This window comes from Anoplolepis gracilipes, chromosome 4 (assembly GCF_047496725.1).
Source record: "Anoplolepis gracilipes chromosome 4, ASM4749672v1, whole genome shotgun sequence".
In the NCBI taxonomy this organism is placed as follows: domain Eukaryota; kingdom Metazoa; phylum Arthropoda; class Insecta; order Hymenoptera; family Formicidae; genus Anoplolepis; species Anoplolepis gracilipes.
The window spans coordinates 8,306,237-8,331,640 of NC_132973.1; the positions used below are offsets into that span (position 1 = coordinate 8,306,237).

General features: G+C 31.9%; 4 protein-coding genes across 6 annotated transcripts; 2 read left to right on the forward strand and 2 right to left on the reverse strand.

The window, feature by feature from the left end:
- Nucleotides 1–3,857: 3,857 nt before the first annotated feature.
- Sad (Cytochrome P450 family protein sad) lies at nucleotides 3,858–9,367 on the reverse strand. Of its 2 annotated transcripts, none has more exons than XM_072891548.1 (7): nucleotides 8,896–9,367; nucleotides 6,080–6,649; nucleotides 5,720–5,910; nucleotides 5,244–5,578; nucleotides 4,566–4,790; nucleotides 4,242–4,454; nucleotides 3,858–4,180 (listed from the first exon to the last, which is right to left on the reverse strand). In XM_072891548.1, the coding sequence occupies exons 2-7, from the start codon at nucleotides 6,598–6,600 to the stop codon at nucleotides 4,064–4,066; spliced, it is 1,602 nt and encodes a 533-aa protein (XP_072747649.1). In that variant the 5' UTR covers nucleotides 6,601–6,649; nucleotides 8,896–9,367; the 3' UTR covers nucleotides 3,858–4,063. The 2 variants fall into 2 exon arrangements, with proteins under 2 accessions (XP_072747649.1, XP_072747648.1); XM_072891547.1 differs by lacking the exon at nucleotides 8,896–9,367 and adding an exon at nucleotides 7,556–7,704 and having other exon boundaries at nucleotides 3,859–4,180.
- A 1,281-nt stretch (nucleotides 9,368–10,648) lies between these two features.
- Nucleotides 10,649–14,588, forward strand: LOC140665425 (transmembrane protein 120 homolog). The gene is made up of 6 exons (XM_072891552.1): nucleotides 10,649–11,232; nucleotides 11,732–11,850; nucleotides 12,057–12,206; nucleotides 12,278–12,370; nucleotides 12,560–12,777; nucleotides 12,867–14,588. Exons 1-6 carry the CDS (start codon nucleotides 11,155–11,157, stop codon nucleotides 13,271–13,273), a joined length of 1,065 nt encoding a protein of 354 aa, XP_072747653.1. The 5' UTR covers nucleotides 10,649–11,154; the 3' UTR covers nucleotides 13,274–14,588.
- Nucleotides 14,589–15,375: 787 nt separating this feature from the next.
- Nucleotides 15,376–18,332, forward strand: Tspo (Translocator protein). Its single transcript, XM_072891559.1, has 3 exons — nucleotides 15,376–15,489; nucleotides 16,497–16,709; nucleotides 17,534–18,332. Exons 1-3 carry the CDS (start codon nucleotides 15,385–15,387, stop codon nucleotides 17,729–17,731), a joined length of 516 nt encoding a protein of 171 aa, XP_072747660.1. The 5' UTR covers nucleotides 15,376–15,384; the 3' UTR covers nucleotides 17,732–18,332.
- Nucleotides 18,333–18,459: 127 nt separating this feature from the next.
- On the reverse strand, nucleotides 18,460–25,280 carry Atg1 (serine/threonine-protein kinase unc-51-like protein Atg1). 2 transcript variants are annotated; one of them, XM_072891537.1, is made up of 14 exons: nucleotides 24,640–25,280; nucleotides 24,150–24,242; nucleotides 23,920–23,970; nucleotides 23,777–23,846; nucleotides 23,436–23,612; nucleotides 22,962–23,196; nucleotides 22,325–22,645; nucleotides 22,032–22,097; nucleotides 21,508–21,792; nucleotides 21,031–21,284; nucleotides 19,954–20,337; nucleotides 19,503–19,630; nucleotides 19,177–19,312; nucleotides 18,460–18,835 (listed from the first exon to the last, which is right to left on the reverse strand). In XM_072891537.1, exons 1-14 carry the CDS (start codon nucleotides 24,727–24,729, stop codon nucleotides 18,762–18,764), a joined length of 2,364 nt encoding a protein of 787 aa, XP_072747638.1. In that variant the 5' UTR covers nucleotides 24,730–25,280; the 3' UTR covers nucleotides 18,460–18,761. The 2 variants fall into 2 exon arrangements, with proteins under 2 accessions (XP_072747638.1, XP_072747639.1); XM_072891538.1 differs by lacking the exon at nucleotides 24,150–24,242.
- Nucleotides 25,281–25,404: the final 124 nt, after the last annotated feature.

Consider the following 25,404-nt stretch of genomic DNA (forward strand, 5'->3'; position numbering starts at 1 on the left):
TTGAACATGTGTGCTGATAGGGCTCATGCTGCTTCGCCGTTGCCCGATAATTCCTCAAATCTTTTTCTCCTTCTTTCTTATTCGTTCTTTACCGTACTTTTACCGTTTCTTTATCTTATTTTTATTACGCATGTTTACAAAGCGCAGTCAATTATTTAACGCGATCACGCTAATCAAGGAGATAAAAACAATTACAATGAAATAAAACAAGCACTTTGCACAGCACTCTTGACAATCTTCTTTTTCTTTTTTTTCTAAATTGTTCAGGACGCAGAATCACGATTAGGATATTTTTTTGTTCATTTCAATTGTAATATTACTTTTTTTGTTTTGAAAATTTTTTAAAATATCTCATTTTTCAAAACATTAATGTTTCGATATGTGTAAGATATCTTTTTTTCATTAAAATAATCAGCCTTGCAACGCTTAATGATTATCTTTAGCTATAGGAATTTCCTTTTGCATTAATATAATTATGTTTTTATTTATGAGCTAAAATTTATTATACATATTAAGATTTCATTGGAAAATCTGATTATCGATTATTAAGTATCACAATTAGATCGAGCATTTAACCTAAAAAAATGTATCAGTTATTTTAGCATTATTAATAATTTTATTTACTCTATAACCGTAAAGAAATGCTGTTAAGCGAACAAACAATCAAACTGTCCGTTTATAGTTGAATTCTATGTACAAATTTGTGCCTGTGCGTATGTATTATATATTAAATTTATAAGCATATTTTAATTGCTAGACAAAGAATAAAAAATTGCTGTGTAATAAACAGAGCTATTTAATTAAGATATCGCACACTTTATCATAAACTAAGAATTAATTTGAAAAATCTGTCTCACGCATAAACATCTTCTTTTTAAAACTGTTTGGTTCTATATAGTCTTTGAATATTTATTACCATGTCATTTTATTATAATGATATCTGTAAATTATTTTATCTTATTTTCTAAATTTCTAAATTTATTCTGTGTTTATTTTTGTTAATCGCATAAACCTATAATTAGGCAGATTTTACATTTGAAATACATTTTGTGTTATACTTATTTAAGACACATTGTTGAATTTCGCAATTAGAAACTTTATTAATTACTGTTAATTAATGCCAATTATGCAAATGACATATTCGTGCACGATTAGTAATACGTGTCTTCAAATATCCTCAAAAGTTCAATTTTTATTAATAAAATATTTTACATAAATATCGGCAATGTAGGTACTTCACGAGCAGTAATGTATCTTAAAACGCTCGAAAATTCGCTTCTGAATAAATAGGAAAACATATTTCACAAAGAAGGTATCGTTCTTCTCGCGGATTTTAGCGATATCTTCGTTTTAAAATACATTACCGCTTTTGAAGTACATTGCCCATATATATGTAAAATATTTTATTGATAAAAACTGAACTTTCGAGGATATTAGAAGACACATATTACTAATCGCGTACGAGTATTTGTCAATTGCATAATCGGCATTAATTAACAGTAATTAATAAAGTTTCTTTTCTCGAAATTAGTGTATGAAACATATTCCGTTGTTAAAATTGTAACAAACCAAATAGGTGAATTAAACGTGTTAAACTAATGAATAGAATTACAATAATTAAATAAAATAAAGTTATATTAAATTATTAATATGTATTTATATATCATATATATAGTTATATAAGAGTCTCTTGCAACAATGATCTCGGTTAATTAATTTTTATAAGTAATATTTCTTTTCTTTTCAAATCACGATTAGTTGTTACAGAAACTGTCTCGCATCAACTTTTTTAATAATAATACAAGAAATTATAAGATTAAATATTGTAAAATAAATTGCTTGTTTCTAAAAGAGAGAGAGAGAGAGAGAGAGAGAGAGAGAGAGAGAGAGAGAGAGAGAGAGAGAGAGACAGACAGACAGAGAGAGAGAATATAATTCATCGATGTGTTTTCTCAATTTTTAATGTTATATATAATTGTTAATGTGAAATATATGGGAAACATATCTCTACATTTGTTTAAATATGAACCATATAATCCCACATATTATATCATCTCTCATATTTTAATCACAAGAATGTTAATCCATTAAAATTACTTTTAAACTAATAAAATGCAAAGTGGAAGTTTGATTAGAATGATACGCCTCATAATTCAAATAATTTTTATTGTATCGCAAAAGTTACGATAATTTTAAAATTATGTTTTCAATAAGACGTATAACTGATCGTAAACAGCAGTACCGATCTTTATACATATTGTTTTATTAATAAAAGTCAGAAAGACGAACTACTAATCGCGCACAAGTATGCTAACTGCATAATTGGCGTTAATTAGCAGCAATTAATAAAGTTTTCTCTTTTCCCGAAATTAGGATATCAAACGGATTCTGTTGTTAAAATTGTAATAAACCAAATAGGTGAATTAAACGTGTCAAACTGTTGAATAAAATTATAATAATTAAATAAAATAAAATTATATTAAATACATATAAATAATATGTATTTATATATATTCTAATATAAATATTTATAAAATATAACTTTTCAATCATTCAATTAAATCATTTAATTTTGTGCTTATATATACATTACTCCACTATATGTATATATTAAAGTAAAAAAAGCTACGCGCTATTAATAATATGTAATAAAACATACTAATATATATCCATATTTTTTCATATTTTGAGTAATAATAACTCAGAAGCGAATTTTCGAGCGTTTTAAGATACATTAGTGCTCGTGAAGTACATTGCCGATATCTATGTAAAATATTTTATTAATAAAAATTGAACTTTGGAGGATATTAGTAGACACATATTATTAATCGCGTACAAGTATATCAATTGCATAATCGACATTAATACATATATATATATATATATATTACTTTATAATATATGTTAAAGTGAAAAAAGATCACACGCAGTTGCAATTAATAATATGTAATAAAATATTAATGAATGTATATGTTTCGTACTCTTGAGATCCACAGTTATGGATCTAGCACGGACACGAACCATAATTTCTGGATCTAGCACGGACGCGAACCGCTGAAAAGTCGATCCAGCTACGTAGTTTCACCGGCTCTAAAATCGATCCAGTTAGCGCCACTGTACCGCGGTGAAAATGGGTTCCCTCAAAAACAGCTTCATGGCGCCTCTCAGACTTCTCTCTGGTGATAGATAAAAGGTGCATAAATATTTCTTTCTCTTGATCGATAAATCAATTCGATTCGAGGCATTTGTTGCGTCAAATAAAGCGTGCTCGATATTGATAGATTTTTTTCAACAATCTAATGCGATTCAAAATCTTTTAGCATCTCTCGATTTTTAAAGTATCGAAGTTATCGAAAGGACAAAAACCAACGGCATCAGTCTTAAATTCGAATTGTGCGTTAATGTCGCATATGTAATCGCTATTATTATGATTTCAACATCAGTGACCCCCAGCTTCCCTAACAGCACACGTGTTTAAAAGAATTTTTAAGAAATCCATAGAATGTTAAAACACATTTTAATATCTTGTGGATTTCTTATATACATCTTTTGAACATGTGTGCTGGTAGGGTTTGTATGCCTCGAAAATCTTTACTATATCTCATCGTTATGTCTCAAACACAGGAAAAATACTGATGTATTCTTTATTAAGTATGTTCAAGTATATCGTTTTAAGGAAAAAATGCATCAATTTTACACTAGTTATAAAATCGTTTTTTTCAATATTTATTACTAAAAGAATATAATTATATAATTAATAGTATTATTATAACATTGAATCTATATTAAAATCGTATTTATTATAATCTATTACAATATTATTATAATAATGTTATATAATAATGTTATATATTTTTACGTGGATAAACGAGGTATATCTTTATTAGTGTCACATACATTCGAAACACATTTGCACATAATATAAAAATATTTATTTAAAAATTTTTTTGCTATTTTTCACGTATATTATAAAATTTTTCTCGTATTAAAAAAATATACAAATTTATTAGTCTTTTTTTCTACTAAAAATATTTTCTCCTTTTTTTTAGTTTCAACATTTTCATCATACTTCTCTTCGTATCGGCTTCAGTTGAATGGGCTTTGATGGCACAGAAATCAGATGCAAAATCATCTTTATGTTGTCACGATTTTCGCACTCGATCTTGAAGTTTTTGATGATCTACAAACAAAAACAAGATACTTGAAATTATAGCATGAATTGGATTTATTGTACGACTCACCTGTGCCAACGTGAGAGACATTTGCGTTTCCGCAATTTTGCGACCGATGCAGCTCCTCACGCCCATCGCGAATGGCAGAGTAGCATGCGAGTTTTTCACCCCCTGATAATAACCATCCTTCGTCCTGATCCATCTTTCCGGCCGGAACTCGTTCGGTTCTGGAAAATTGTTTTCATCACGGCTGCTCGAATACATCGACAGAGAAATCAACTCCTATTGGAAAAAGGAAGCTGTATTTCTTGCAAGTATTTTTTATCTACGTAATAAGCTTAAAATGATATAAGTAATTTATTATTCGAAGAAATTTATTATTCTATAGATTACCCCCTTGGACATAGAGTAACCACCGATTGTAGTGTCCATTGACAAGTATCTCGAGATGAATGGCGCGACAGGGTACAACCTTAGCGCTTCTTTCCACACGCCCTTCAGCAGATGATGCCGTAGAATCTCTTCTGGCGACAAGTCCTTGATATCGTCAAACAGTTGATCCTGCAGTTCGGGACGACTACTGAGCAACAATAACGACCATTGCATACTCATTGTTGTCTAAAATAATCCCGATTATTTTTCTTTTAGATTAAAATAACTCTGATTGCAAAATAATTCTCGTCCTCTATAAGATACTCTATGATTTTATAATTTTATAATTAACTATGTATAATCATCTACAATCAATTTTTTTTAGTTAAAATATTGATATTCGATGCAAAATTTAAAATAATATCTTACTGTGAATATAAATTTAAACATCTTGACGTATATACATATTTCAAATACGAATTATCTTATAATTAATAATACAAATGAAAAATGTAATTCAAATTCAAATATATAAAAAATATGAAATCAAATCTTATAAAAGACTCTGTTTCTAAGAAAAATTGAAAAAATTAATGACATCTTTTCTTTGTCAAATTTAAATAATTTACGCAAAATTACACAAAATTTACGTAAAATACAATTTAAAAATATTATACATTAATGAACTGAAAAACGCACCGTGTCGCCAGCGGCTATAATAAAATCGGTAATAATTCTGTTGAGATCATCGTTGCGGATACCGTCGTTTATTATCATCTGTAGAAGTCCATCGCTGTTTAGACGGATCATTTCCGGGACTAGACTACTGACTCTGCTCAGAATTGTGTCAGCGGTATCGACGAACTTGGTCCACACCGGCAGTTTAAGTTTCATCGCCAGCTTGGACGACATCATCGACAGGGTGCCGGAATACTTGAAGCTCTGATGCAGTATTAACGATAAATACTCTATCTCGGGACGTAATTGCTGTTCGCAATCTCGCCATTGGGAACCCATCAAAGTTGCCAGCATTACTGCAACGAAAACACGTGTCTTTCATGCCATCAGCTAATATGTAGCTAATTGACAAAATGTAATTCAATATTAATATTAATCATTAATCATCAGTATAAATACTGGATACGAATAATGAATTATTTGGGTAAAAGTTTTACCCTCGAGAGACAACTGATCGAACTGATTTTTCAGATTCGGTATCGTAGAACCGGTTAAACTGTAATCCGTCCACTTTCTCACTAGATTCTCGGCGGCTGCCTGACTGGGCGCGCACATCAATTTTGTTGGATCAGACAACAACATCGATTTATTGAGGATTCGGCGAAAATGCAACCATTCCTCTCCATCCCTATTTCAAAAATGCGTAAGGATATAATATTTTATAAAATATTTATAAATATTATATAATATACATATTTTATAAAATTTAAAATTTTTTTCTATTATTACAATTTAACATTACATCTAATTTCAGTGAATTTTGGATAGTATCAATAGAAGAATATTATTATGTATACATGAAGAGTAGGCCTCGGCGTTGCGCATGGATCTTGTTGTACAGCAGCCAAGCCTCCGGCATATAATGTTGCGGCGTACGACCTTCGAGTTTCAGGAAGATCCTGCGAAATTCTTCAGGTGAATTGACAAAGACGACATTTAATGATCCGATTTTTTCCCTGAAGACTGGGCCCAGTTTCCGATGTCTTTTGTCTATGTACTCGTGGTATTTCTGCGAGCCGCCAGCGATCATCAGGGATAACATTGTGCCAAAAAAAGGAATTCCTCGAGATTCAGGCGATTTCGCAACAGTGCCAAAGTCTCGCGCAAATATTTGCGATAACGCGGAGATCCTTGTAGCATTCTGGTCGACGATGTTTCTCGAGGAACCTCCTCGAGCAGTATCTTTCTCATTCAGGATAAAGGATCGCTGATCGCATCCCAGTGTTCCGCGTTCTTTGGAGAACGAAACGTTGAACTCACCGCATTGGTTCGCCGACCGTAAGATTCTAGACGAGATTCTTCGCGCCACCCAATACATCTTCACGACGACACCGGGTATATGAATTCCCGAGAACTGCGCAGCTTCGCTATAGACGAGAGAAATCAGATCGTATTATCGATTCAGCGTTTTATGATTCAGGATTTTTTTATTCGAGTCGACGAAATCATCAAGATGAAGGTAACACGTAAATAACGAGAGTAAATTTTATCTTAAATAGTCAGAAGAGAATATTCCCAGTAAACACAAAGCAACAGTAATGTAACATCAATGTTATAATTTCCCACTCAACAATATAAATGTTATGCACAAAACATGTTATATTGCAATTACATTGTTGAGTGATTATAACATTGATGTTACATTACTGTTGCTTTGTGTTTACTGGGTTATTTTAAGACGTTTTTTTCAATATATGTAACACATAATGCCATTATTATATAATAAACGTTAAAAAAGGCTCTCTTAAAAATAATAAAATTTGAAACGTTAAATGCTGTAGAGAGCAAGGAATCAAATCAAAATAGGACAGCAAATAAGTAAAACAAATAAACAATAGAATTCAATGAACTTAGATATAAATATAAAGACTATTTGATACAGAAATCTATGTAAAAATTTTTAACATTAAGATTAACGAACGTTTCGGGCTCTTGTTTTGATCCTTCTTCAGCGCAAATATAAAAACGTAATAAAAGGTCATAGATATAAAAGTACAAACATTTTCTTTAAAAAACATGAACAGGCCTCGACGGAATGTAATTTAATTTTTCAAAAACATGCACTATAAGTTTACGGTTGCCGATACGTATAATCCTCCATGGTTAATAGGCCAAGAAAAATTACTATAAATGTGTTTAATAGATTAGTGACTTAATTGCAATACCGGTTGAATCTTGGAATGATATAGATGATTATTTATGTATTTATAATTTTTTTTGTATTATCGTAAACCAAGTCACCAAACTGTACAATTAATTAATAATGTACTTACAATGTCAGATTTTTCGGTAAAAAATTATTTGTAAAGAGCTATAGCGCAGTTCTTATATCGAACGGTTACTGTCAAAAAATTGTTGAGGTAGTCAGTTTATATACAGATTAATGACCTTTTGAAGAAGATTCAAAACAAGAGCCCGAAACGTTCGTTAATCTTAATGTTAAAAATTTTTACATAGATTTCTGTATAAAATAGTCTTCATATTTACATCTAACAATATGTTCATTTTGAATTATATTGTTTATTTATTTTTTGTTTTACTTTTTGCCGTCCTATTTTGATTTGATTCCTTGCTCTCCATAACATTTAACGTTTCAAATTTTATTATTATTGTATAAAATATTGTATATAAAATATATAATACTAATTTTTTTTTTTTTTAGTTTGTAAATAGAATGCAAAATAAGAGATTCTGCTATATTTCTGCACAAAAGATGTCGCACTGATATTTTTTTCTGTTTAGTATTATACTAATAACATATCACGATGCGTTACACGTTTTTGCACGCACTGAGAAAGTGCTACATCGTCAGTAGATAAAAGACGCAATTAAGAAAACAGGACGATATGCAGAAGATAAGCAAAATGGTGCGTATCATGCGTACGCATCACGCCGCATTCGGCATGACAAATTGACAAGTTTTATCTTTCCTCGACACAATGAGCATTTTTAATCAGCGAGCAGAAGGTACGGAATTTATTTACCTGTCCACAGAATGCTGCTGCCGCTTTATCGATACAATCTTTCTCTCTTTTATTCAATCTATACGACTATACAATGTGTTACGAAATATCATGTAATATGAATAATTCCAGTTTTATTAAAAAGTAGATATATAAGCTAGCATTATAATTTCTCGTTTAACTGGTTTATAGAAAGGTTCTACATTTTATTTTTACTGAAAAAGTCGATAAACTGAAACGTTCTAACGAGCGGATCGTGGTCGCATCGGACGACCCTTCAAACCTCGAAGAGAACACGCTATATGAACGATAAGACGCTAACCTTTGGTCCAGTGTTTCTCAAACATGTATATGTGTGAGTTTAATTTATACAATTTTTTTCGAGAGATTTAATTAGTAATTTTAATTACTCGTAAAGTAGGTTGATTTGTAATTGTAATTTTTTCTCGAAATTTGAATAAAAATTTCACTCAAGCCAATTTATTAAACTAATTATTTTTAGTTAAATAAATTCTCACACTCTTTAGAGATAATTAAGTATGAAGATTATGTTAATTTAACTAAATTTAATTTTTTTACACACTGAAATAATTAACAGATCTTGCTTATCTAAATAAGTATATTAATAATATAAATCTTTGTATACTCACCAGTACAATTGTTCTGGTTTAAATCGACTCTTCTCTTCATATCATTATGCACTACAGGCACTATTTTCAAATTATAACAACACCTATCTTCATCTTAGAGCGTCATCTTTAAAAAAATATTTTTTTTCAGATATATATTATCCTTCGGTTGTATCCGCAGTGTCTAAGCTCGAACTTTCTGCGTCTCAATCAACAAACTATTCGAACGCGTCTGGCGAGCGTCTCGATACTTACTGCCGTCTGCCGTACGGTTGGTTTTCTTATTGCTGGGTACACAGGAAGCACAGGGCCGACGGCCCGGAAATGGAGCGAGCGAAGCTACAGCCAAGCCGATCATGATGATCTGCTCTGCTTTTCTTTAATACGAAGTCATGTAGATTCGCAACAGGAGATCGTATGCCGTTGTATGTTCTTATCTATATATAGAACAGCATCACCGTTCATCCCTCATCACGATCAGAGGTATGCGATCGAATCTTTTTCTGTATGACAATTAGATTAATGTATTAGGCGCTCAAGATAATTTTATGTTTGTTTAACTTTTTTAAAAAGAAATCAATTTGTCGCAAGTTTCCTTAATAAATAAAACTGAAATTGCTTGAATTTCTTTTTCTTTATAAAAAGATGAAAGAAATTTATGGATATTTAAAATTTTGACCTTCAGGATCCACTCATATTTATTGGATCTTTGATGAAAAAAAAGAATTCTTTTTTTCAATAAATTTCCTCAATAAATTTTAAATCAACCTATAAACGGTTATAAATAATGTAAAAGAAACATTTGAATATCAAAATATCGAAAACGATCTTGTCGAGAATAAAAAAAGAGAGAGAGAGAGAGAGAGAGAGAATACATTAATTCTATCTCAAGATACGCGAAGTTTATTCAAAATAAATTACGGCTATGTATATTTTAGTAGTTTTATATTCAATATTTCTGACTGTTCAATATTCTGAAATATGTTTCAAATTTTGAGTATTGTTCACAATACACATACACTATTATCTTATTACTAAAAATAGATAATGTAAGACAGATATATATTTTCAGTCTTCAAATAAAAAAAGACATTTTTAAATATATTTTATATATATAAAATAGCACTCTCTCCTGTTTCTTTTCTTTTTACTTTATTTCTACAAAATTTTAAAAAATTAAAATTTATATTTTTTTAGTAACAATTTGATAATTATTAAATTGTTATTCAATTATTATATGAAGCAATTATAATATATTTCTGATTAGTAAATTTGAATTAAACGTTTCAGCTTTTGATTTGCTTTTGATTGTACCTCTAATGTATCGCAAGATGTTAAACATTATTTATTTTTCTCTATAATTACACTTTCGCATACATAAAAAGTTTAACAAAAATAAAAATTAAATCAAATATATTAAACAAAAAAATGAAGAGAAACTCAATACAAGTAAAAAACAAATTTACTATCAACAATATTTCGTTTTAAATTATTTTATATTATATCAATTGATTTTAGATCAGTGAATAAATTATAAAACTAATTTTGTACAGTTACTATTTTAATATCGATGAAAAATATACTTACTATAATTATATATATTATCAAACATAACAGAGAATATATTATAGTAATTACAATTAATTAATTCTAATATTATTCGTCCTTATTAGTTATATTTATGAGGTTTTTTAACAGACAGTCTTATGCGCACAAAGCCGCGAAGTATCTCTCTCTCTCTTTCTCACTCTCGCTCTCTCTCTTTCCCCCTCTATCAGTCATTCTCTTCTTCACTGGATACCAGCATAAAATATCGATACTCTGGAGTATCAACTAGTGCTTGACGGTTAAAGTTTAATAATCTAGATAATTTTGGCGCGTTCATTTACCGAATACCTTAATTGATCTTTGACCGCGTCGTTATCAGCGTTATCAGCGATAACACTCATTAATTCCACCGGCGTACCGGCTGTTGCCCTTCGGTCGCTCCTTCTCTCCTTCGCTTCCGGTCTCGACATTCCGCCGTTCGAAGGTGGACGAGGATGACGTACGCGCCTGGAACCGCTATACTTTAGCCGTCCTTCCTACATCCTTTCAATTTCTTGACTAATTCTCTTTCATTTTCTTTTCGTCTTTCTCGGCCGCGTGTCCACGAGTGCAGGAAGCAACAGAAAGTGCGAGAAAGCATAGACGAGAGAAATCAAACGATCGCCTGATTAACCTGACCTGACCTGACGTGACGTGCCTGACCTACGTCATCTTCGAACTTTCTTCAACGCAATGGACCTGGACGCCGAAACTTCCGAAGGACTGACCAAGGAATGGAACGACCTGGCACAAGATTACAAAGAACTCGAGGTGAGGGATTCATTCCGGATTTGGCTTAAGGTTATGTTGCGTCTCGCGCAGATGCTGACTTGGCCGGCAGGGAAAGATCCAGAGATTTCAGCGTGACATTCGCATGATCTTGGACGATTGATAAATCGTCGTTGATCGTTTACGCGTTTTGGCATATTTTTTTCTTTTTTTTTTTTTCTTGACATTACCTGGATTATTTTCTCGAATTACTATTTCGATTAATAATAATAACGTTATAAAATTTTAATAAAGACTGCATTATATGAAGATTATTCTGACAGCAATCGATTTTTTTTCCAATTATTTTAGTATAATTAGATAATAAAGAAATAATATAAAGTGTGAATAATGATTGTATGAAAAAATATATAATGATAAAAGAATAAGCAAACGATTGTTTGATAGCAATCACAAATCGGTAATTATCATTTATGGTAATCAAGAGTAATCAAATAGAAGTTTGATTATTGTATTTTAAAAGACTTATATCTGTTGACAGGCACTAAATAGGGAATATCTTGCGAAATTAGACGAGATTGGTGAGCTGCAAGCAAAATGTGTCAAAGGTATCTCACACCAAAAATACCGAATGAGCATAATATCCAAGATGTTAAAACAGTAAGTTTATACAATATAGGGTTTATAGAAGAATTGATAAATTTTAAAAACATTTTAAATATAAGAAACTAATATTTTTATTAATTTCAATTATATACTTGAAAGGTATTCATGAAAATACTTGGAATCTGATGTTGATAAAACTGTTGCAATTAATGAAATGCATGTGATAATCTTTGTAATTTTTTTTTTTAACCTATTTTCAGATTGAAAACAAGAGAGGAATTACAAAAATCTATGACAAGGAGAGAACAGCAGCTACACGAGATAGAACAAACATTACCTAAGTCAAATGGCACATATCTTCAAATTATTTTAGGCAGTGTTAACGTCTCCATATTAAATAAAAGTGACAAGTATGTCATGCTATTAAGAATTGAACCTGATATGCATTCATAGTAATTTCATAACACTTGTTTACTTCCAGATTCAAGTACAAAGATGAATATGAAAAATTTAAATTAGTTCTGTCAGTAATTGGATTTGTACTATCTGTAATAAATCTATTTACTAATGTAAGGTATGTATGAAATACTACCTATTATATATACATTGATCAATATTGCATTATTTTTATCTAGAAAAAAATATACAAATATATATATATATATATATATATATATATATATATATAAAGCTTTATTTTTATATATAAAAAATTTATTCTTATATAATACTCTTCTTATTTATAAGTTTTATCATGTTTTAGGACCTTAGAACTTAGTTTTATGTTTCTTCTCGTTTGGTACTATTGCACCTTGACAATAAGAGAAAGTATACTCAAAGTGAATGGATCGAAAATTAAAGGATGGTGGAGATTTCATCATTTCCTTTCAACTGTTGTATCTGCTGTTCTACTAGTTTGGCCAAACACAGGACCGTGGTATATATTTCGTAGCCAATTCATGTGGTTCAATGTATATATTAGTAAGTGTTGTACAACTTTTAGCAAGATAATTGTTCAACTGCTTATAACAATTAAATTTCCATTTAATAACATAATATCATTTTTTTAGGTGTCGTTCAGTACTTGCAATTTCGATACCAACGTGGCGTTTTGTATCGTTTGAAAGCACTGGGCGAAAGAGACAATATGGACATTACTATCGAAGGATTTCATTCGTGGATGTGGCGTGGTCTTTCCTTTCTGCTGCCATTTCTCTTCGTCGGTTACCTGTTTCAACTTTATAATGCGTACACGTTATACAAATTGGCATATCATCTAGAGGCGACGTGGCATGTATCAGTACTCAGTGCCATGTTCCTTGTACTATTCCTAGGCAATACCACTACTACCATCATGGTGATTCCGCAGAAACTCGTCAAAGAACGCGTCAAAGACCATCTGTTCGCGTCCAAGTCTGATCGCAGGAAGGAAAGAACTGTACACAATAAGGACAACAAAAGCGAAAAGAGTGAGTGAGAAGAAGAATTTGAGCATTTCTAACTGGCAAACTCAACCTGAATAACGTGAATCAAGAAAAATTAGGACTAGCAGGGACAAAAGTTTACTTTATAAAGTGGTGTTGGTGCTGGCATTAAAACGTAATGAACAGTACTTTGCTTGTTGCGTCATATAAAGGTAAATTATAATTACACATACACATATAACTGACTGCAAATGGTAGGATCGCGACCCCGTGTACTTTTTTATTGACTTTGAATAAAATTCATTGTGGAGTATTTTCGTGAATGTTCTTTGTATTCTTCAGTTAAACACCGTAGTATATAAAATGGTCTAATTTCGATAACAAACTTCAATTTCTCGGCAATCGAATCTATTTTTTGCTACGAAAAAAATTGTTGCACGAGATGATTATCTCTAACGCTATTTTTCGAAATTTCTGTAAATCTGTCTAGAATAAAGAAACTTATTAAAACCTGTTTTAAATGAAATATATATAAATGTAGCTTTACATTTCTTTTTTAACCTTTTTCTTACTAAGAAAAACTGCTTTATTTGAATTAATTATTTAAAAATCATTTGACATTTCAATAGAGAGAATTTGTCAGAGAGAAATTGACTTCAGACTGAAATATTATAATTTGACTCGCTTATTCCAAAATACTTTGCATACGATTCTCGCTTGAATATACCGAATACACGCATTTATTATTGACCGATAATTGATAACATCCATTTGATATCGTAGTTCGATTGCGAACGTGGCATAAAGCATGTCGATAAGACACCAAAAAATCTATATACATCTATATGCATGTATATATGCACATACACAATTCATACATACATATATATACACACATATATATATATATAATACTGTGTGTGTGTGTGTGTGTGTGTGTGGGCGCGCGTGTGTGTGTGTATATGTGTGTGGATGTGTGTGCGTAGAGAAAGAGAGAGATCCAACTTTAGTATTATTCATAAATATATATATATATATATATATAATACTTTTTTGAATTTCTCTCATCTATATTTTATGAAAGAAATTATATACCTATGTACGCGCACATGTAAATTATGCAGTTGTGCTATTATACAGGCACATATATATATATATATATTCGACATCGCGTTTTTATTTCTTACAAATATATAAATAGTGTAAAGAATGCATCGGATATATATCATATAATTATTACTTTTTGTTCCGACATGTGTATATTTATTGAAATGTATTTATTCATGTGTAAATAAAAAGCGCATCGAACCGCTTAATCCTACAAACAAGAAGTGTCAGTTGTTAAGCACCGAATCGCTAATTCTTCTTTTCTTTGAAGCATTTATTTTCTGTTTCTCACTTCCATCTGCATCGCATGTAAGCGTGAAAACGTACCCCGTTGAACTTTGCGAATGTATATAATTAATATATGTGTAATTTGTAACACAATGATAAAACAAAACTTTAATATACACACACACACACACACCACGCACACGCGCACACACACACACACACACACACACACAATTCTTTCTCTATTTTTCTCTTTTATATATACTATTTAATCACCATTCGAATAGTCTCGCGCAAGGACTGTAATTTGTTTGTATCGCCCTTTTTTTAATTTAATTGTAAAAAACATAATAGTAAGTTAATAATTTATCATTGATTTTGATATATATTTTACGACGAATTCATAGAGACGTAGGAACTCCTATACATCAATGAGCTAAACGAAACACTACACATATTTATACTTTTATACTTCCCTTTTTCAAATAGTGTATGTAATCCTGATTTTATTTGAAAAAAGATTTCAAAGATATTTCATGCAGTTTTTTCTTTTCTATTAGACGATAAAAAAAGAGATGCTTGATCAAAGAACATTGATAAATAATACATCATCTTCTGGATTGTGACAAGTTGAAAACAAAGTACTTGAACAGGAGCTGGCTAGCACCAACTAGTGCGTGGCAATAGTTACGTTACTGCCATGGAAAGGCAAGTCATCGCAATTTACGTCGCTAGGTAAGCTTTACATTCAGTCTATCGACGTTCTTCGCAAACGTACGATCGCTAGAACTCTGTACATTCCATTTAATCCTAGCTCAAGAACCAAGAGATGCCGGTGCGGATCAATTGGCCTCTATTGACGGCAACAGTCTGCCCTAACGTCGGCGGCTGGGTCGGCGGATATATCACTAAACAGAATATGAGCTGGTACGAGGTGAGGATCACATGCGACGAGTATATGTCGTGCGGGTGCGGCGCCAAATCGGCGCCGGGGATATTGGCGATTACGTCATTGCGACGTAATGAAAGAGAATTTTAATTGATCGATTAAATTATTATTATCGATACGCGCTCTTTGCGGATTTAATTCTATATTCGCGGAAGTGTTTATAGACGAAGGTCACTGCGAATCAATATATACACGAGTGATTCGCGATCCAGTTTGCTTTAGTAAGTATGTCTATGTACGAAGGTCTGTCTATAAAATATACATTTTCATAGCGACAATTATTATTGCAATAAAAATATTGTCTATATAATTATTTATAATTATATTTGTAATCTGATACTTATATAATTATAATTGTTTATAATTATATATAATCATATATAATAATTATAATTTCGCATTATTTATAAATATGTTCATATAGCTATGTGTGTGTGTGTGTGCGCGCGCGCGCGTATGTGTGTATTTTTTTGTATATATCTATAAATATATTTTTTCGGATGTTCTTATGTATTACATCCGTATATCGCGATTGTATTAGTTTTGAGAGAGTTGCGTGTTATTTATAATTATAATTACAATTGTTTATAATACGACTATATCTAAACATAAATTTCACGTGAAACAAAATATACCGATCTAAGAATTGTATTCAATCATTATGACGAATAATTACAATTTCTTATTTATAATAAAAATTAGTAGATTCTTTCGCGAATATCATTTTTGTTATTTCTCTCGGACACATTTATATCACAAAAAATGTAAATAGAGCTGATATTATTTACTCTTATTTTGCTTAAACAAAACAGGCATAAAACTTAAATGAGAACACAAACTAAAATCTTTCTATTTACTGTTAATCATAAAATATGCTGCAAAAAATGTTTACAATAAATTACACATTTTATCGCTAATTTATAATAATAGCGTTATACGTAGTTAGACATCTGTCGCGCTTTCATAATTCATTATCACTCTCTGTTCTTTAGACATTGAAAAAATCGAAAATTATTCCGCCGAACTGGCTGTTCGCACCTGTATGGACCACTCTTTACTGTACAATGGGCTACTCGTCGTACCTGGTGTGGCGGGACGGGGGTGGCCTGCAGGAGGCGGCTATACCGCTCAGCGTATACGGTCTTAATCTTGTCCTCAACTGGTCGTGGTCGCCGCTCTTCTTCGGAACTCACAACGTTAAATGGGTATTATTCGATACGCACGCACACATACGCGTTTATTTAATTTAAAAAATTTGACAATTTACGAGACCGTTCGAGTGTATTTTTATAATTATTTTTATTCAAAAAAAATGCTACAGCTAAATATCTCTCGAGAGCAACACATCATTTGAGAATAATTTTAATTATTTACGAATAAACGCGACGTTATTGAAACTAGAAAAACTTGTTTAGACAATATAATTACAAAAAATTTATATTTTTCTGCCGTAATAAAAAAAAAATCATCTCTTTAAAAGTTAAGTTTATATTTGACATGTGGAAATGGAGAATGGAAATTATATACAGTTTTATGCAATATATAATTTCCATTATTTAATAATATATGTATATGATATTCATATTTCTTTAATAATCACGATATGATTAATGATTTGATAAAACGGTATAAAAAAATAAGCTCTCTAATAACCGCTCGAATAGTCTTTTACCTCGAACAAAACCTTGTCTATCTCTTAGCGATTTTAAAACCGAAACAGATTTGGATCGTTTTGAGAGCGATTTTTCCAACTCAATTATTTCATGTTTGACTGAAGAGAGTTATGTTTTCTTTTTCTCTTTTTCTTCATTTTATCGATTTTTTTGTTTTAACAATAAATTTCAAGTACAACTGTTCCAAAATACTTTCAAGCTGAAATTCTAAAAAAAAAAGATCTATCTTGCATTCATAGATTTTAATCAACTTTTGCATAGAACTTTAGAGAGATATAAACACTCGCAGAACGATCTATAAAACCGCTTCGGGATCGAAAGCTCTGTTAAAACTATTGTTTTACACTTGTGCGCAGGCTCTCTATGAAATTGTAGCGTTGTCGGCTAGCACAGCGACACTTGGAATTGCATTCTATCACGTCAATCCTGTCGCCGGCTATCTCATCATTCCCTACTTTGTATGGACTTCTCTCGCCACAGTATTTAACTACGTCATCTATCGGGATAACAAACAGCTCCCAGCTGTCGAGAAGACTGAGGAAAAGAAAAATTAAGGACATTAACATAGGAGAGACAGAAAGTTATAAATCTTTGCCTAGAAAAAGCTAGCTTATTATGTTGAAAAAAACATATCTCACGAGATTGATGCTATTGATGGGCTCAAATATGTATTTTGAATCATTAATCTAGGTATATGATTAAATATCGAATATTTGCGTATATATATATATATATATATATGTAATAAAAGAAACTTTTAAGAAAACAAAAAGGAAAATATCTCTGCATATTATATTATTATATTAAATGAAATACTTTGCATCAATATTTTTTCTCTTTTTATAAAATTACTTAAGGATGACGTGGATAAATTGATATTTAAAATCAAAGAAAAAATCTTGCATCGATAATTTGAGGATTAAAAAAGCCTAATTTATCGACTTGTTCTTTCTTGGATCTAGCTTCAAAGAAAAGAAAGATAAAATAAAAGATATAATCGAGTATGCCCATCATTCGCTACTTTTGTACAATTATCATTATTGTTTGTTGACCACTGCAGTCGTCGACGAGACGTGCCTTTGCATTGAACGCACAACGCCGTTAGTATACACATGTTTATTGATCGATATACGAAATAAAGATTAGTTAATCGATCGACGTGTACGTACATTATATAGTGTACAATTATACCTTAATTGTACTAAGTTTTAATAAATCATACAAAGAATTTTAAGGAGGCGGGAGTGGGTGAATGAATAAGGGACCTGGTGACTTGGGAGACTTTCATTTTCTTCATTGTCTACCCTATTCCGCACATGGAATTAGGTGGAACTTTTTTATTTTCTTTTTTTTTGGATTAATTAATCTCGATAAAATAAAGTCAGCCGCGAGAATTTAGTCTCATCTTCATTTCGAGCTGTAGAGTTTTATAGTTTGGTTTCAATCTCATCTTTTATACAGAATAGGGCAGAATATATTACATAAGAGAGATATCGAGTACGATAGTACGGGCGGTTGTTGCACAAGTGGGACTTCTTCCGGGCAGCTATTACCGCCATTTTCAGCTGTCATGTTTCACAAGCGCTACGTAAGTTCAGTCGCGTAAATGTATCCTTGCTGTTGTAGCACATATAACCGCTTCTCCACGGCCTCCTTGTCTGAAAAATTATCAGTAAACGGTGATCAAACCTATCATAGCCTATTATGAATTCGAAGAAATATATTGACGCGAATTATAATTTAAATCTTTACTTTTTTTAAAATAGAAATGAGAATATGTAGAATAACACAAGAATACTATTTCTGATATAATGTAAATAAAAATTAATTAAATATTAATGTTTACATATTGATAAATAAATAGGAAACTGATGCAAAAGAAAAAAATTAGTCATATATGAATAAAATTTAAAGTTGAAATCAAAATCGTGAAAACTAAAGAGGAGCTTTTATATTAATATTCATTGGAAAAAAAGATATATTTACATGTAATACATACATTTGATAAGCAGAGCTCGATCTTGACTATGAGTGACATGCTGCGCCAACGAGTGCAATAATATCTGCGCCGTATGATAGCGCTGGAAACATTCACCGCCTTTGCCGAATAACTCGTCCAATGCCGCCGATTGACACTGCAAAAAAAATAATTTCATCAAATACTCTGTATCAAATAACAACACTAGATACAAAATTTTTTTAATAATCTTTCAACTGTCAAAGACGTAATATAAATATTTGTTCAGGTTTTGTGTAAAGAGAGAAAACAAGAAATATCAGGAGAAAGTGGCGATAAATATAATTAAAAAGGAGTAGTTTTCGTACCATGTGAATCGCATGATTGTACAATATCTTGTCTGCTGTGGCTCCTGTTTGACGAAGAAGCCCCGCACTGTTGAGTTGCTTACATTCCATCAAACATGACTTGAATTTCTCGTTCATGGTGCTGACAACTATAATATTATAGAGAGGACGTGTAAATAAAATTTAATTTAAATTTAAATATACATATTAATTCGCATATTTTTTCTTTGTATATTGCAAACATACTCATGAATATACTTTGTGAATTAAGTTATATAGAATATGTAACAAAGTCTTATTTTATATTCAATTTTGTACAAAAACTTTAAAATGAAATTTCAAAGTTTTTACAAACAGAAAGAAAAATCTTTTTATATATGAAATATTAAATATAGTAAAATTTAAAATATTATTTTTAAAAATGTGCAGAATTCTTTTGTTTTTAAATTCTAAATTTGTAGAATCTATTCACCTTCTTTCACAGTGGCCGTCGGTTGTAGCCTTCCAGCTTTGAGTTCTTGAGTAGCCAGATTCAGGCCCGAACTAAGCCACTGAAGAGCCCGAACCAGCAGAATGACTTGCTCGGCGCGTTTTCTGGTAGCTGCGTTACCGATTTGCTCGATACCACTGAGCGGCGTTGGTTGCTCGATATTACCAAGCGGTCCGGCTCTGGATCGGGCGACTTCGCACACACATTCGCACAACGCGACGACGAAGTTCAGTTTTGCCAGGATTTCGTTATGCTCGCGTTCCATTAGTGTCTCTTCCGGTAATTCTGGCGCGATGAACGTCAACGGACGATCATCGATCGTCGTAGGTGGTATATCCGGAAAGAGGTTTTGGAAACTACCGGCTTCTACAAACGAAAAAGAACAAATAAGTAATGGAATTTATACAAAAACAGATTAGAGTTTAGTTTATTTCAGGGTTGTGTGTAGATTTGAAAATTATGTCAACATGAATTGTTTACATATTGTCTACATAATGTTTACATAAACTTTCTTCATGACAATGTAAACTATATAAGCTATTATAAATTAGATGTCAGAATGCAAAAAAGTGATTATAATATAAAATAGTTAATGTATCTGTATATGTGACTTTAGTTATAATTTAAGAAGAAATTGTGTAGTTATGTTTACTTTAAAGCAACATGAAAAACAAAATATGAAGAAAGTCTTTGATAAGTCATGTGGCACATTGCATAAATTACTTATTGTTGACATAGATGACATGTTATACATAGTTTACATTGTTTATGCATAGAAGCAGACTATTATAGTTTACAGATAAATGCCCAACCCTGGTTTATTTAGTTTATACGAGTTATTAGCAACAAATGATAATTTTTTATCTTGTTTTTTAACTCTCTTGCTTGTATGATATCCTACCTATTAAGAAATATAAAACGTCAATCAAAGTGACTTTGAAATTATTCGTTTGATAACTATTATTGAAAGACAATAAAATTCCACAATTCTTGATACAAATTTTGCTCCAGTTGATGTGAAAACAATTCAAACGTAATATTTTATCCAAAGAATGTTACCGGATATCTCCGGAAGAGTGACAGCTCTGGTACCAAAAGGTATAACAGGTGAGTGTCTGAGAGTGTTGTTGTTGTCCTGAAAAGCTCGCGAGGTCGGCGAACCGAGCACTGCCAACGGACCCGTGAGTAGCGGCGAAGACGCGCTGTTGTTCCCTGTGGAACGCCGCAACGGCGAGGTCCCGCTCGGCGTGTGCGAGTGCCTTGCTACGGGGCTGACTTGCCATGTATTGGGCGGCGGTGGAGTCTCACTTAATCTAACAATTGACAAATTTCGAATTAACTTTATTCAAAGAGCACACGCAATGTGTCATTGATTTAAAAAGGGATTGAGAAAATATAATTTTATTTATAAAAAAATAAAAATTATTTTCTTTCCTTTGTTCCCAACTCAAAAGACAAATATATTTTTGTGAAATACAATAACTCGAAATTCCATCATATTTATATTATTTCGTTTAAAAAAAAAAATGTTTATACCTTCTGCCGGGTGGAGTACCGATGACAAATTGCACGCTAGGCGGACTGAGGGAGCCAATGTCTGGTGGATGATTCCTGTGAGAATCCACACTGCGTTTCATACTGATAGGTTGAGAACGAGGAACGACGCTGCTGCCACCGGAACGGGCGGCATTTGTCGAGGGAGATTGCGGGGGCTGCTGAACCGTTGTATTTCGTTGACACGGAACAGGAATCGGCTCAGAGATTGGCAGATAGCATGGCCGGGGTGGGCTGATAGCTTCCCTGCTTGTTTGTCTAGCATATCTGACAGATATAAAAATAAAAATATAGCAATATTGACAGAATTGAAAGAATTGTTTATTAATTTGATATCTATAAGCATGGGTCTTCTTATTGAATCAAAATGAAGAAATATATAATTTAATACGAATCAAATTAATTTTTGCATAATACACCTGCAAATTTGTAATAAGTGCAATTATATATATTCATATATAAACATTGATATATCAAAGAAAGGATAATGAAATGATGTCACATACTCGCCCAATTTTGATATGCAGGGTCGGGGTGGACTGATGGCTTCCCTGCTCACTTGTCTGGTATATCTAGAAATAATAATAAGAATATAATAGGCATTTTGACAAAATGTCTTATAAATAAAAAAATTACAAAATATATTAAAATATGCAAATATTTAGAAATATTAGAAAGTCACTTATGCAAAATGTATGCAAAAAAAAACTTTTTCTTTTAATTATTATTAAAACTTACTATATATAGAAATTTAACTTTGTATCAATCTCTTTCAGTCAATTATCTAATTTGAACTTACTTTACTGGTGGATTATTATCGGTATCACTGCTGATATCACTCGGTACAAGAACAAAATCGTCCTCAGGACTAGAACATGGAGTTTCTGTCGTCTCAGGTTCTGACTTATTGACAATCGGCGTTCCTTCCTCGATCGGAATCACCATTGTACCCGGAGACGCAGGCAGTTCGGTGGGTACCGGACTTGGACTAGGACTGTCTCGAGTACCCGTTAGGAACGCATGACCGAAGAATACATCGAAGTCCATACGATCGGTCGCCTCACGCCTCAACAAGCCCATCAAGAGATTCGTCAACTCGGGCGACGTTCCAGGAGGTATACTAAAAAAAGAATACTTGGTATATATTCTTCTTATAATACTTTCTATATTATAATTTTTTCCTTATTAATAAAAAAAGCTTGACTAGATACATTTAAATCTATTCAAATTTTTAATAAAAAATTAAACAAAAAGAGAAAGTCAAAGTATGAATGATAATGAGATGACAAAACCTATGAAAATATAAAAGTTGCTTGAAAAGAAATTTCAGTCTATAATTAAAATCTTTTTTAATCTCTGGGAAACAGAAATTAAATATAGTTAACAACAATATGAAAAAATGAGAATTATTTTCTTATTAAATATATCCACCATACCTAGGAACGAGATTAACAGTGTTCTCATAGATTGACTTGAGCGCATGAGGATTGTTTGCAGGGTGTGGTGCTTTTCCAGTGAGACATTGATACAAGATAGTTCCAATGGACCACAGATCCGCCTTAGCGTCGTACTGTAAGGACATGATGACTTCGGGCGCCATATACATTGGTGATCCACATAGAGTTGCAGCCATTACACCTTCTTGTAAGAACCTAGCGAAACCAAAATCCGCTGGAAAGGAAAAACACATTATTGACATACATTAAGATGTATTAACTCTAAAAGAATTCGCAAAGAAAAAAACAAAGAAAAGAAATAAAATAAAATGTTTATAAACATTAAAGAGCCTTATTTTCTCAATAATTTATAAAATAAATAAATTCTAATAAAGAAAAGGAATAAAATAAATGGCAAAATAAATTCAAACTTGATAAAATTAAGGATAAAATTTAGAATAAAAACGTTCTTACCTATCTTCAACGTTATTTCATGTGGTTGTGGACAAGCTTTACCACAATTATGATTTAACAGAATATTTTGTGGTTTGAGATCTCTATGAACTATTCCTTTGGCATGCAACACCTTCATTGCACGAACCAATTGCTTGAGAAACAATCTAATGGTGTCCTCGGAGAGAGTACCTTTTGCTATAGAAGAAAATACAAATTATTTATATGCATATATATGAAAAACTAATTCATATCATGATAAATTGGTAATAAGATTAATTTTATTATTAAGAAAATGCACAGTTTTTTTTAAAGATATTTTCTTTTCTTACAATCTTTTTAAACTATTTAAGTAAACTCACCATTTAAGTAATCTCCTAAATCTCCACCATTACAATATTCCATAACCAGGAAGACATTATGATTAGACTCCTGCATTGAAAAGATTAATTTTAATATTTTGATCACAAATAATAATACTTTTCTATAAATTTGATACCTTTACCTTACAATCGTACAACGCAACAACATTTTCGTGGTGTAGTTTAGTTAATGCCTGTAAGACAAAGCATTATTTATATATATAAATTTTTTATCTTACAATTTTATTTTTAAAATGAATAAAAGAATATGACAAGATATTTGTAACAAATAATATAACTTGAAAGTTTACTAATAATATTTCTCTTTTGTTTCTATAAAATTCTTAAAATTTATTCTTTATAAAGAACATACTTTTAATATTTTAATCTCCTTCTTCAATAAATCCTGTGATTTAGCCAAAGTTTTCTTTGTGATGCTTTTGATAGCCACCACCAAGTTTGGTTTCTGCAAAATATCAAGCAATTAGATGCAATTATTGTATCCCAAACATATATTAAATATTATAAATTAGATTAAATATAATGTCACAAAATATAAAAAGATTTCCAAATTATAATTATATTTGATATATATTGTTAAATCATATAAAGAAATAAGACAATGAACATTCGCAAAGGATTATCAGAAGTAGCGAAACTACTCTCTGAAACATTTAAATTTATTGAACAATAAAATTCTAAGGTAAGATCAAAGTTTTACAAAGGAGGAGAATTACAAAGTCATGTTCAAACAAAGAACTTTTGTAAAAACATTTCATATCTAACAATTAAATAAAAACAATTTCTGATTCATTATTAATTCATGCTATTAAAAATGATAATCGAGACTCGGGGATACTCACTTTGCGATGTCTGCCCCTGAAGACTACGGCAAAGGCACCGGTGCCGATCAGGTCCTTGGGATTGTACTCGTAGTCGCCGATGATCTCCATCTCTCTTGTGTCCGATCTCTACCGACGTGCTGAGGTCGACGGTTCATCAACAACGCGAGGATGCATCGCCCGTGATCAGAGATCGATATGTGGCGTTGCCGTCGTTGCAAAACGGTTCGACGTTATCAGGATTCGATGAAATACACAGCAGTCAGGATCTACGCCTCGTCCATCATCACTGTCCTCGATCTACCTCGATCGTGGCGTCGAATTATTGCTACTGATTCTAAGAGCAATGCACTGCGGAGGCGGGGAGGAGCCCCAAAACTCAACAGCGCAGGAGGAGCAGGAGGGAGGAGGAGGAGGAGAACAGAAGGGGCGCGACGGACACGTCCGAGAAAACACAAAAACACCGCGGTAAAGACGCACCACGCATCCCCGCGCTACGCTCTACCTGTCACACGTTTTTCTCGGCATTGACGCAGTCGTCAATGATCGTCAATAGTCGTCAATGGTCGTCAATGGTCGTCAATGGCCGTAAGAATATGACGAAACGTCAGACATCGTTGCGCGCGTGACGTCGTTACGGAAGAAATCTGGTACACGCGATGTGCGTGTGGGTGACATTTCACTTGACATAAGAGTTTTGTCGAACTTACCGATTGGCTGCGCTCAGCGTGGGAAGATTGTGGAACAAAACCCGCGCATGCGCAACAGCCTAGTAGGTTGACATTA